The sequence below is a fragment of the Miscanthus floridulus genome, chromosome 2, assembly GCF_019320115.1.
Source record: "Miscanthus floridulus cultivar M001 chromosome 2, ASM1932011v1, whole genome shotgun sequence".
Taxonomy (NCBI): domain Eukaryota; kingdom Viridiplantae; phylum Streptophyta; class Magnoliopsida; order Poales; family Poaceae; genus Miscanthus; species Miscanthus floridulus.
Window position 1 is genome coordinate 161,201,557 of NC_089581.1, and position 14,416 is coordinate 161,215,972.

The 14,416-nt window shown below is 44.0% G+C and overlaps 1 protein-coding gene across 1 annotated transcript; it reads right to left on the minus strand.

Annotated features, from left to right (window-relative positions):
- Positions 1-1,545: 1,545 nt before the first annotated feature.
- On the minus strand, positions 1,546-14,393 carry LOC136535246 (conserved oligomeric Golgi complex subunit 6-like). The gene is made up of 11 exons (XM_066527547.1): positions 14,035-14,393; positions 13,894-13,946; positions 13,356-13,503; positions 13,111-13,218; positions 9,252-9,319; positions 8,623-8,746; positions 8,401-8,547; positions 8,040-8,300; positions 7,676-7,960; positions 3,160-3,303; positions 1,546-2,324 (listed from the first exon to the last, which is right to left on the minus strand). Exons 1-11 carry the CDS (start codon positions 14,248-14,250, stop codon positions 1,818-1,820), a joined length of 2,061 nt encoding a protein of 686 aa, XP_066383644.1. The 5' UTR covers positions 14,251-14,393; the 3' UTR covers positions 1,546-1,817.
- Between the last annotated feature and the right edge of the window lie 23 nt (positions 14,394-14,416).

Below are 14,416 nucleotides of genomic sequence, written 5' to 3' on the forward strand. Positions count from 1 at the left end.
GATCTTGGTTTATTCTTTAATAGAAATCATGATTCCAATATGATTGGATACACGGATGCTGGTTACTTATCTGGTCCCCATCCTAAACTGGATTTGTATTCTTACATGGAGGTACATCTATTTCATGAAATCTTCTAAACAGATTCTAACGGCGACCTCTACTAATCATTCTGAAATTATTGCTCTATACGAGGCATCACGAGAATGTGTATGGCTTCGCAGAATGATTAACCACATACAACAGTCATGTGGTATTGGTTCAATTGAATCACCTACAATAATCTATGAAGATAATTCCGCTTGTGTTACACAGATGCAAACAGGTTACATAAAGAGCAATATCACTAAGTATATTGTTCCTAAACTGTTTTATTCCCATGAATTACAAGAAAGCGGGGAAATAAACATCTTACAAATCAAGTCATGTGATAATCTCGCTGACCTATTTACTAAGTCCTTACCAACTTCTATGTTTCAAAAATTGGTACATAGGAATTGGTATGCGGACGACTTTGAGATTTGCCAGAATCAAGGGAGAGACATCTCCTAAATAGTTGACCTGTACCAGCATCATATTATACTCTTTTCTTTCACAAGTTTTACTTACAAGGTTTCTTGTCAAAGTTTTTAATAAGGTAATATTAATATAAGCATGTGTCATATTTTCTATTTTCTTCACCGGGGTTTTTGTGGAAAATATCAAAGACACATATTTCCCTCACAACTCATTCATGGTTTTTCCATGAGAAGGTTTTTCATGTGAGTTATCCAAAAGGCAATACCAATAATATGTCGTCATATTTTCTCCTAATTTTTTCACTTGATTTTTACAGGAGTTTTAGCGACATATCACTTTATACTGCTCCTCATATTTTTTCTGAAAAGGTTTTTGGAGGAGTTATCTTTATGTCGTATCTACAATATTATTCCCTATTGGGGTTTTTAATGAGATACCAATGACATAGTGGTTTACTTAAATCACAAATAAATATGATATTTTCTCCTTATTTTCCAATAAGGTTTAAAGGAGTTTTTATGGCATATCATATATTCCTCATATTTTTTCCATAGGGTTTTTCGAGGAATTTCAGCTTACAGCTACATTGATCTCAAGGAAGATTCGATCCAAGGGGGAGTGTTATGAAACGATGTCTCTCAACAAACACCCCTTCGGTGATCTCATCAACAACACCATGAACAAACACCTGTTCACGAAGTGATCTCATCCATCAATTACAAGATTAGTGGATAGAATTAGATAGTTAGTTTTACTCTAAAGAACATGTCCTTTGGAAACAGTCGTGTCCCTTCGTAACACCCCTTCATTTATATAAATATATTTCAGAAATCAATAAAAGAAAATAGTTCTCTCAAATCTTGTTCATTTACATTCACACTTTAACACAGTATACGGAGAGCTGAAGCAGAATCTGCTGCAGGTGCCCGGTAGTGAAAATAATCGAGAATTACGATTGAGTTTTGATGTTTTACTGAGCTGAAAATGGCATTTTATAACAAAGCTATTTGACATGCTTGGATAGTAGCTTTGGTATACAACTGGTATCATATTAATCGGTCAAGCTGTACCTCAAAATTACAGCACTGAAGTAAAAAATAACTTGATATATAAAGTAAAAAGGAATAGAGGAGACAGTGAGACATTAGATACTGATACATGAGTTCAGAAAAAGAGTCACCACTTCAATATTTCTGTAATCAACTGAACCCACAGCTTGTAGTCGGAAATTTACATCACAATGTTTCGTGCATGAAACACCTCTAGTTAACATAGTATCAAAAGGCATGGTGCAGAGACCTCAGATTTCCAGTATAGTTCTTATCTGTTCAGGAGAGTGCTTAACCAACGACCTTGGGTCAGGATAACTGTTATTTGGATCCATCACTGCGCTGTAAATGAGCTCATAAGATTCTGCTAGAGCTCTTGCCAAACCATAGCAAGCATCTGAACGTAACCTTGGAACCTGCAGTTGCTCAAATTCAGGCAAGGAACCTTCTGTTCCAGTCACAATGCCATAGAATGCCTTCAAGCATTCCAGAAGCATTTGTGGCGACGTCTCGATAATATCTGCCAGAGGCTTTGCATCAGCCTTGCTACCATACTCCTTTATGTATGGCATCTTATTTGACAGTCCACATTTCCTAAGAATGCTGTCAACTTCTTTATCGACAAGGGCACGAATATGTGTTTCAATCATAGAGCGCAGGTTGTTTGCATAGCTTGTAGCAACCTCCTGGCCCATCAATGGCTGCTGAATAGCTGACAAGCAGTTGATGAGGTAGACTTTGGATGAAGATTCAGCACTCTGCATGTTACATCGAATGAATAAACAAAGTGGAAATGACCAAGTGGTTAAGTATAAAACAAGATTTACTGTCTTGGGTGAAAAACAAATGTCCAATTTGATCATGAAACCAAGAGCACACAATTTCCATCTGGCAATGATGTTTTTTTAGTGCAACATAAAAAAATCCTTATCATTCCTCTTTAATTACATTCTAATGGAAAGAGGCAATCAGGAGAAATTAATATCAAAGTCACAAAACCAATCATGAAATTCAGAACATGTGCAGTTTCCTCATAGAGCACTATTAAGGAATGGAAGAATGACATGTTTACAATTTAGCAATTGAACAATCATGACTGTTTCCCTATATCTAATAACATTGGAAATAGAATAAGAAATAGACTAGAAAAATGTCAGAATTTTGGTATTGCAACTGTAAGGAACTTTTAAGACATCAGCTTGCACATCATCTATATTTCATTAGACCATGTGATAGCCAGTTGCAATAGAATGAGAGAACTACAAGAAAAAGGATGCTACGTTCAGTATCGCAGTCAGAAGAAACTCTGTAAGGGTTGGCACACAATATCCATGTTCTGTTAATCTAAGTGAACCCCGGTATAGACAAGCTATACCCCCTCAGTTCAGTGGCTACATCTTTCCTAATATGATCTAGTCATCCTATATACTCCCTCCATTCCAAATTACAAGACGTTTTGGCTTTTCTAGATACATAATTTTTATTATACACATAGATATACATAGCAAACACAATGTATCTAGAAAAGCCAGAACGTCTTATAATTTGGAATGGAGGGAGTACATGGTAAATATTAAAAGTGCTGCTACTAACCAGAACCGAGGTAGATAAATTCTTAGACAGAATAGCATCAACTGATATAGAATCCCTGCTATTCCCACTAGGATCAGAGCTTGTTCTACCACGCCGCCCAAGTGAACCTTTTGACTTCTGTGCCTCTGCAGCTTGCTCACACATCTGAAAAGTTAGGAATATCAGTATAAGTACCACATAAGTTATGCTGCAGATAACAAAGAGTTATTCTGTTGTAACAATAAATGCTAATAAAATGAAGGATTTTACAATAGAAATTGCTGGGCTATCACTCAGTATAGAGTTTAACATTTTGTAGCAGTAGCACATACCATAGCATTTGGCTACTTGGTATGTATGACTACAATAACCTAAAAGTGCAGTAATTGTATCGTTGTAGTGAAGTAATCCATCTAACTGCTACAAGTGGGTTTGGTGCTATGTGAGAAAATACCCGCTACTATATCAGGAGAGGCTAGAACTACTTCATATAATGCTATTACATTAAAAAAAACAGTATCAAATTATGCACAATAATGACTTCCACTGCTATGGTGGTGCTAGTAGCCTGTCAGGCATAGCTGTCCAATTTGCTCATCATCTGACCAAATTGCATCTTAACACATTCAAATCTGTCCAGTATTAGAAGCACCCTCTTCAAGTCCTAGTCTTCTCTACTCGACTCCTTTCTTTGACTGAAGTATGCTGTTCAAAATCATTACATTAAGCTTCTTTTTATTTCTATAGGATATCAGTATCAGTATCAGTATCAAATTGATGCACGAGGGTAAGCCACAAAAAAAAAATGATGGCATTAAACAACTGAAGAGTGAAAATATGTTGCTATTAGTGCTACTGTTCACAATAACGCTGTAAGTCTGTAAAATCATACCATGGGCACAATTAGTGTTAGAATATAATAAGCCCATATTGGGCGTATGGCCCATTGGCCTGTGTACATTGTAACCCTAGCCTATTAGGCTATATAATGAAGGCCACCCCCCCTGATTAGGGTGTGCGGCGGAGCGACATCCCACATGTCCTCCAACGACGGTATACTTCTTTCCCGTCTCCCGTCACTACCGTCCTCCATTACGGTTGGTAACGGGCAATCTATTCCTGTCTTTAGTCGTGGCACATCTTCCTTACAAATAGCTGATCGTTCCTTTCATCTTGATAATGTTCTTGTCGCTCCGCACCTCACCCGTAACCTGTTATCTGTTCGACAGCTTACTCGCGACAATAATTGTTCAATTGAGTTTGACGCCTCTGGTTTTTCTGTTAAGGATCTCAAGACCAAGACAGTCCTCCTTCGGTGCAATAGCCATGGGGACCTCTACACCATTCCACATCGCATGCCACCTCGCTGTCACGTCGCTGTCGTCTCCCCGGAGCTGTGGCACTCCCGCCTTGGTCATCCTGCCCCTGCTGTCGTCGCTACTCTAAATAAGTTATCAGCTATCCAGTGTAATAAAGCAGCTCGCCGCATTTGTCATGCTTGCCAGCTCAGGTAAACATGCTAGGCTGCCTTTTGCTAGTTCGGTCTCTAGTACATCAGCACCTTTTGAACTTGTTCATTGTGATGTTTGGACCTCTCCAGTTGCGAGTATTTCTGGTTATAAATTTTATCTTGTGTTAGTTGATGATTATACACATTATTGCTGGGCGTTCCCTCTTCGTCATAAATCTGAAGTTCATGAACACATTGTTCAATTTGTTGCTTACGCTCACACACAGTTCAGTCTTGCTGTCCGCTGTTTTCAGGCAGATAATGGCACCGAGTTCCTCAACAATGCCACCGCCACCTTCTTGGCTGGCCGTGGCATTCTCCTTCGCACCTCGTGCCCCTACACATCCGCTCAGAATGGCAAGGCTGAGCGCATGCTCCGGACTCTGAACAATGGTGTTCGCACGCTTCTGATTCATGCCGCCATGCCTCCATCCTATTGGATCGAAGCTCTCTCCACCGCTGTGTTCCTCACAAACCGGCGGCCATCCTCGTCCAAAAATAACGGTATACCATATCATCTTCTCCACCACAAGATGCCAGACTACTCCATCCTCAGGGTTTTTGGCTGCCTATGCTACCCCAACCTTAGTGCCACGACTCGCCACAAATTGTCTCCTCGCTCCACGGCATGTGTCTTCCTCGGTTACCCTCCATCACAGAAGGGTTACCGGTGTCTTGACCTCTCCACTCGCAAGATTATCATCTCGCGACACGTCATCTTTGATGAGACTCACTTTCCGTTTGCGGACCTCCAAGCCTCGACCGGATTCTCTTAATTTTTTGTTACAGGACTTACTTCCCGCGTCGGCCCCGTCTACCTCAGACGTTCGGCACTCGCGGACCTTGGCGCCTATCTCGTTTGGCTCAGACGACGCTGGCGATGCCGGCGATCCCGTCGGACTCGACCCTGCCATCCTGTGGCATGGCGCTGCTCACCGGCTGCCCTTGGCTCCTCGGCAGGCCGCGGCTCCAGCACCTCCTCCGCCAGCAGGTGTTGTCGCCCCTGCCCCTGCCCCTGCCCCTGCCCGGCAGCGGTTCGGCATCCACTACAATCGTCGTTCAGCTCCGCCGCCGGCGGCACCTTCGGTCCCACTGCAGCAGGCAGCGGCGGCACCTTCGGCCCCACTGCAGCAGGCAGTGCTGCCCCAGGTTCCAGCATCGCAGGCGCCTCCTGCGCGGGCGACTCGTTCCCAGACGGGTTCCCTGCCTTCACCGCATCGGCCTCCGGTCCGGCTTCTCCGTTGCCAGGCAACTCTCGCGCCGCGCTCGCCGATGCGAATTGGCGTGCGGCGATGGCTGAAGAATACAAGGCGCTCATGGACAATGGCACCTGGCGTCTCGTTCCTCGACCGCCTCGAGCCAACGTCATCACCGGCAAGTGGGTCTTCAAGCACAAGTATCATGCTGATGGCTCTCTGGCTCGTCATAAAGCCAGATGGGTCGTTCGTGGGTTCTCGCAGCAGTACGGCATCGACTACGACGAGACGTTCAGTCCGGTTGTCAAACCGGCCACCATCCGGGTCGTCCTCAGCATCGTCGCCTCTCGTTCCTGGCCGATCCATCAGCTAGACGTGAAGAACGCCTTCCTCCACGGCCATTTGAACGAGACGGTCTACTGTCAGCAGCCGCCCGGCTTCGTCGACCCGGCAGCTCCCGACCATGTTTGCCTCCTGCAAAAGTCCTTGTACGGACTCAAGCAGGCGCCCAGGGCGTGGCACCAGCGGTTCTCCGGCTTCATTCAGGCGGTCCGGCTTCATAGCTTCGGCCTCCGATACGTCCCTCTTTGTTTACACAGTGGGATCTGACATCGCCTACTTGCTACTTTATGTCGACGACATCGTCCTGACAGCCTCGTCGACCTCGCTTCTTCGACGCCTCACCGAGCTTCTTCATTCCGAGTTCACCATGACAGATCTCGGGGATCTTCATCACTTCCTCGGGATTTCTGTCACGCGTTCTGCTGCTGGCCTCTTCCTGTCTCAGCGCCAGTACGCTGTGGACCTGCTCCAGCGCGCCGGCATGGCTGAGTGTCACTCTACGGCGACTCCTGTTGACACTCAGGCCAAGCTCTCAGCTATGGACGGCGCTCCAGGTGGCGGATGTCACTCAGTACTGCAGCCTCGCCGGTGCTCTACAGTACCTCACGCTGACTCGTCCGGACCTTGCCTATGCCGTTCAGCAGGTTTGCCTCTTCATGCACGACCCGCGAGAGCCTCATCTTGCGATGCTCAAGCGTGTCCTGTGGTATGTTAAAGGCACCCTGTCCACCGGCCTTCACATCGGCACTGGCAGCATCACAAGCTTGACTGCCTACTCCGATGCTGATTGGGCTGGCTGTCCCGACTCTCGGCGCTCCACTTCAAGGTACTGTGTCTTCCTCGGCGACAATTTAGTCTCTTGGTCCTCTAAACGACAGACTACGGTCTCTCGTTCGAGTGCGGAGGCTGAGTATCGTGTTGTTGCACACGCTTGTGGCTGAGACTTGTTGGCTTCGTCAGTTACTTCAGGAGCTCCACGCACCCATCTCTTCGGCGACGATCGTCTACTGCGACAATGTTAGTGCTGTCTACATGACCGCCAATCCAGTTCATCATCGTCGCACGAAGCATATTGAGATAGATATTCACTTTGTCCGTGAGAAGGTTGCTTTGGGACAGGTTCGGGTGCTCCATGTTCCTTCATCTCATCAGTTCGCGGACATTATGACCAAAGGGTTACCTGTACAGTTGTTCACTGACTTTAGGTCCAGTCTTTGTGTTCGTGACACTCCCGCTTAGACTGAGGGAGGGTGTTAGAATATAATAAGCCCATATTGGGCGTATGGCCCATTGGCCTGTGTACATTGTAACCCTAGCCTATTAGGCTATATAATGAAGGCCACCCCCCCTGATTAGGGTGTGCGGTGTTATTCTACAATTAGTAATAGAATATAAATGCTATATATGATAACAACACCCATCAGATATTTGCATAACATTATATTTATAAGGCAAACCTGACAGCTGAGAGCTGACACAGAAAGCTCACCTGAATTATAGGATCCAGTAATGCAGAAATAACAGGGTCAAAGTTTGGTCTTTTTCCAGAGGCAGGAACCATCATGCTATTGTAGGTATCTATGAGCTCAAGCAGCAAAGAAATTCCTTCTCTAACAGCTGGTGGGGGAGAGAGATCAACTGCAACTAGTGGAGGATATCGCAATAACTTCTCTCCCCGACTCTTCAGGATATTGAAGAATGTTTGCTGAGCTGCATCTCTAAGTGAACATATTGTATTGCACAGTGCAGTGTCTTCACCCAGCAGTTCTGATATCTAAATGAGAAGGAAATTATATGTAAACAGAAACACCTTTTTATTTACTTAGCTCCAAAAGGTACTATTCAAGACTCACCGTGTAACCATAGAATTCCAAGGTATTGCTAAGTTTGAAAGAAACTATCAGGCTTGGCTGTGACTGCAAAGCTTGCTCAACTCGAACTTTAAATGGCCGACATGCTCCTTCAAATATTCTATCAAGCACAAAAGTTACATCAGGTTCTCCTCTGGAGGAATCACCATCTCTACCAGACTGACGTCGAGAAGTTGGACCGCTGTCAGTCATTGCATCAGGATCAAGCAAGACAACTATAAGCTCTCTTTCTGATGCCAGGGCCTTCACAAGTTAAAGAATGAACATTCAGGTGCATGATTTGAAAAGAATTATTACATGTTGGCCTATGTCTAGTAGTATAAGGGTAGAGTAAGAGGAAAACCTGATGCAGCCAACCGAGCATTTCGCCTGCATAGCGAAGAGGATCATGAGCATGCACTTCTATTGGTCTTGGGAGCCCTCCAGGTCCACCTCTAGTAAGAGCACTTATAAACCGCCTGAATAAGGCATGGTGCCTCATGTTGGCAACCTGTGAATGAAGATAGCCACCATGAGATATCATTTGAGGTAGTGGTAACTTTGCTATATAGAAGGTATAGATTACCTCCTCTGCACAATACTTGAACAGTACAGGTCTTTCCTTCAGGCAGCGAACAGCCATTTTCAAAGGCTCACTTACTTCAGGATTGTCAGTATCACCTAATTTTTTACATTCAGCTTGAACCCACCTGATAAAACAATGAAATAGATTTGTTATATGCTTGCATGTTAATACCCCATCTGATGATATAGTAAGTAGTACTACCACTGTTCCAAATTATAAGTCGTTTTGGCTTTTCTAGGTACATAGTTTTTGTTCTGCACCTGGCATAAGCTATGTCTAGATACAAAATATAAAGTACTCCCTTCGTTCCAAATTATAAGACGTTTTGGCTTTTCTAGATTAATAACTTTTGTTACGCATCTAGATATATGTTATGTCTAGATTCATAGTAAAAGGTATTAATCTAGAAATGCCAAAACGTCTTATAATTTGGGACGGAGGAAGTAGAATGCTAGTTTGGCAGTACTTATATATCCTGAAATGTCAAATTGGAGCACTGGTCACTACCAAAAATGGAAGAAAAAAAAACCATTTTACTTCTTCGTTTCACAATATTTCTCTGATTTCAAGGTAACCGGTGATTCACAATGTTCTTCCACTGAAGAAATCAAGTGACTATAGGGAAATACCTGCATAATCTTTCATAAGCCCCTTCTTGGTACACAGACATCATATCCATAAGCTCCAAACCAGCACGCTAGAAATATAAAAAAAATGGACATTTTATATAAACATCTAATGCCGTTTGATAAGGAAACTAACTATTGGAAATTTGGAAAGATCACAATGTCAAATCATTGTTTAGTATAATCCATACTTGGCTAGCATTTTGGGAGAAAAAAACAAAAATCCAAGATCGAAGTTCACAATAAGTTGAGCCCTTATTTGTTTGCTTTAGTGATGGATGAGGTCACAAGGGACATACAAGGGGACATCCCTTGGTGTATGCTTTTCGCGGACGATGTAGTGCTAGTTGATGAAAGCCGGACAGGAGTGAATCAGAAACTGGAGTTATGGCGGGAGACTTTGGAGTCCAAAGGTTTTAGACTTAGTAGAACTAAAACTGAGTATATGAGATGTGACTTCGGCACTACTACTCGGGAGGAGGAAGATGTTAGTTTGGAAGGTCAAGTAGTGCCTAGGAAGGATACCTTTCGATATTTATGATCAATGCTACAGAGGGACGGGGATATTGATGAAGATGTTAGCCATAGAATCAAAGCAGGGTGGATGAAGTGGCGGCAAGCGTCTGGTGTCCTATGTGACAAAAGGGTACCACAGAAGCTAAAAGGCAAGTTTTATAGGACGGCGATTAGACCTGCTATGTTGTATGGTGCAGAATGTTGGCCTACGAAAAGACGACATATTCAACAGCTAAGTGTCGCGGAAATGCGTATGTTGCGTTGGATTTGCGGTCATACAAGAAGGGATCGAGTTCGGAACGATGATATACGTGAGAGATTAGGGGTAGCGCCAATTGAAGAAAAGCTTGTCCAACACCGGTTGAGATGGTTTGGACATGTGCAACGGAGACCTCCAGATGCACCGGTGCGTAGTGGAATCCTAAGTCAGGATAGTAACGTGAAGAGAGGCAGAGGAAGACCGAAGTTAACTTGGGTAGAGGCAATAAAAGGAGACTTGAAAGGATGGAATATACCCAAAGACTTAGCCTTAGATAGGAGTGCTTGGAAGACAGCTATTCATGTGCCTGAACCTTGATTGCTTCTGTTGGGTTTCAACTCTAGCCTACCCCAACTTGTTTGGGACTTAAAGGCTTTGTTGTTGTTGTTGTTGAAGTTCACAATAAGGAGGTTTCGAGGCAGTTCATGGAGGTTAATGGGCATGTAGGTACTACAAGCGCAGGTTTTTGAGGCAGTTCATGGAGGTTTTGGGTATGGTAGTAGGAATAAGGAGGGAAAGAAAGTTCTGAACTTCGAGGTAGCTTTTGACCTGATGATAGCCAACACTTTCTTTAGAAAGAGAGAATCTCATCTGGCAACCTTCAGTAGCGAACAACACTCTAGCCAGATTGACTTTGTCCTCACAAGAAGAAAGGACAAACGAGCATGCTTGGGTTGTAAGGTGATACCAGGGGAGTGTGTTGTTTCCCAACATAAGCTTTTGGTGGCAGACTTTCATTTTTAGGTGCGTGCCCGTAGGGATAAACAAGCCAAGATTGAAAGAACAAAGTGATGGAAACTAAAAGGGGAGACGTCAGAGATATTCAGGGAAAGGGTTATCAAAGAGGGCTCTTGGAAGGAAGAAGAGGACATAAACAACATGTGGGAGAAGATGGCAACCAACATTCTGAAGGTGGCCTCACAGGTGTCTGGAGTAACCAAAGGAAGTGGAGGCGAGGCTAAAGATACTTGGTGATGGAACGAGGAAGTCCAAAGGGCTATTAAGGAGAAGAAAGAATGTTATAGACGCTTGTACCATGACAGGAGTAGTGGACAACATAGAGAAGTATAAGGTGGCAAAGAAGACTGCAAAGCGAGCTGTAAGTCTGGCAAAGGGTAGAGCGTACTGAGGATCTTTACCAACATTTGAGTACGAAGGAAGGAGAGAAGAACATTTATAAGATGGCTAGGGTTCGTGAGAGAAAGACAAGGGACTTCAACCAAGTTAAGTGCATTAAGGATGAAAGGGAGCATCTCTTGGTGAAGGAGGATGAGATCCGACATCGATGACAAGAGTATTTTGACAAATTGTTCAATGGTGAGAATATGGACACAACCTTTCAGTTGGATGACTCTTTTGATGACACCAATAGACGCTTTGTGCGGAGAATCCAAGAATCTGAGGTCAGAGAGGCGCTGAAAATGATGAAAGGAGATAAAGCGATGGATCCGGATGGTATCTCAATCGAGGTGTAGAGATGCCTCGGGGACATAGCTATAGTATGGCTAACCAAGCTGTTCAACCATATTTTTCGATCGAATAAGATGCCTGATAAGTGGAAAAGTATATTGGTACCAATCTACAAGAATAAAGGGAATATTCAAAGTTGTACTAATTACCAGGGAATAAGTTGATGAGTCATACTATGAAGCTATGTGAGAGAGTTATCGAGCATCGCTTGAGAGCAATAACGCGGGTCTCTATGAACCAATTTGGTTTCATGCCCGGAAGGTCAACCATTGAAGCCATTTTCTTAATAAGCGGTATAGAGAGAAGAATGACCTACACATGATTTTTATTGACTTGGAGAAGGCTTATGATAGAATACCAAGGAATGTTATGTGGTGGGGTTTGGACAAACATAAAGTCCCAACGAAGTACGTCGGGCTCATTAAGGACATGTACAACAATGTTGTGACTACAGTTCGAACAAGTGATAGAGACACGGATGACTTCCCGATTAGGATAGGACTACATCAAGGGTCAGCTTTGAGCCCTTATTTGTTTGCCTTAATGATGGATGAGGTTACAAGGGACATACAAGGGGACATCCCTTGGTGTATGCTTTTCGCAGACGATGTAGTGCTAGTTGATGAAAGCCGGACAACAGTGAATCAGAAACTGGAGTTATGGCGGGAGACTTTGGAGTCCAAAGGTTTTAAACTCAGTAGAACTAAAACTGAGTATATGAGATGTGACTTCGGCACTACTACTCGGGAGGAGGAAGATATTAGTTTGGAAGGTCAAGTAGTGCCTAGGAAGGATACCTTTCGATATTTAGAATCAGTGCTACAGAGAGACGGGGATATTGATGAAGATGTTAGCCATAGAATCAAACCAGGGTGGATGAAGTGGCGCCAAGCATCTGGTGTCTTATGTGACAAAAGGATACCACAGAAGCTTAAAAGGCAAGTTTTATAGAACGGCGATTAGACCTGCTATGTTGTATGGTACAGAATGTTGGCCTACGAAAAGACGACATGTTCAACAGATAAGTGTCGCGGAAATGCGTATGTTGCGTTGGATTTGCTGTCATACAAGAAGGGATCGAGTTCGAAACGATGATATACATGATAGATTAGCGGTAGCACCAATTGAAGAAAAGCTTGTCCAACACCGGTTGAGATGGTTTGGACATGTCCAACGGAGACCTCCAGAGGCACCGGTGCGTAGTGGAATCCTAAGCCAGGATAGTAGCGTGAAGAGAGGCAGAGGAAGACCGAAATTGACATGGGTAGAGGCAATAAAAGAAGACTTGAAAGGATGGAATATACCCAAAGACTTAGCCTTAGATAGGGAGTGCTTGGAAGATAGCTATTCACGTGCCTGAACCTTGATTGCTTCTGCTGGGTTTCAACTCTAGCCTACCCCAACTTGTTTGGGACTTAAAGGCTTTGTTGTTGTTGTTGTTGAAGTTCACAATAATGATATCCTGTTGTGTTTTTTCCCTTAATAAAATGCACAGTACTTGTTTTTCTCTTTAGGGTTTCATGAACATGACTACCTTATTATCGGCAGTTGATAATCCACCTTTCTGAGGTATCAAAGGCTCAAGGCCACCAAACTTCGAGGAGAAAGCAATGGTACCTGGTGGTGTGTTCGCAGCAGGACCTTGCAGTTTGAGTGTATTTCTTGAACATGCAGCAATGCTTTGAAGAATTTATCATCTATCTCTTCTTCCCGAAGTGCATTTATCTTTTAACCATTAACAAAAGAGCAACAAATAAAATTGTGAACGAATACAATCATGATGTCCGCCTTAAGAGAACACGGCATCAACATGACAAACGAATGTCATAATTCAATTAGTTTTGCTTGGATAGAAAATGGACCTCTTCATTTGAAAGTTGGTAATCCCGCAGGAAGCATGACACAATTTCTTGCCGCTGAGTGATAACTTCTAGTTCCTGTTGCAGCCTCTCTGTTGTACTAATGATGTCCCCAGTACTTGCACTGCAACTGCTCAATGCTTCCTCGATCCTAATATAAATACAAAGAATATAAATGAATGGCAGAAGATGGAATCATGGAAGCACACCTTGAGATTAAAAGGAGACTTAAGGGACCAAACTTGGGTAGTACAAGAAATCATATAATGAAATTTTAAGCCCATATTTTGTTACCTACGGATAAAAAATGTATTCAGCAAGAAAAAATACTGCTGGAGAAACAGAATTTCTAGGTAGCATTTGAGCAACTTTAACATTTCAAGCTAGCCCGTTGCAACTATAGCACAGCCCTAGTATTTGTTAACACTCACTATATGATACTGATTATTAGTTACTGGTTCTTAATATTTCATGAGCAATTTCCGAGTAAGCAGAGCAGACAGCAGAAAACAGCACTAGGGCAATGAACAAAGCAAGTCACTTCTTCCAGGAGTCGTTCAGCGCGTGCACCTCCCCCTCGACGCGATCCAGCGCCTGCAAGCAGAAAGAGCAGAGCAAAGCAAAGCAATCACCAAACAGGGCACAGCGGCTGTGTAAGGAGGGGCAGGTGACAACATCGCACCTTGTGGGCGGGGAGCGAGGCGTCGAGGAAGTGGCGGTTGATGGCGAGTGCGCGCTGCTCGATGGAGGACTTGAGGTTGCGGCGCGCCTGCGGGGTGTTCTGGACGTAGAAGGTGGAGAGCGCGCCCAGCGAGGCCAGCAGATCCGGGTTATCCGTCCGCGTCTCCAGCACCTTCTTCAACTTCCGGGACACCCCCGGAGCTAGCGCCGCCGCCATCCCGCCCACTGCGGTCACGGATTAGCGATCGTGATCTCTTTTCCCCGCCCCCGCCTTCCTCCGCCTGCGAGAGGGGGGTTCGGTAGTTCGGGATCTGAGATGAGAGGACAGAGGAGTGAAGAACTGAAGATGGGTCGACGACGTCTCGGCAGTACCGCAGTAGTAG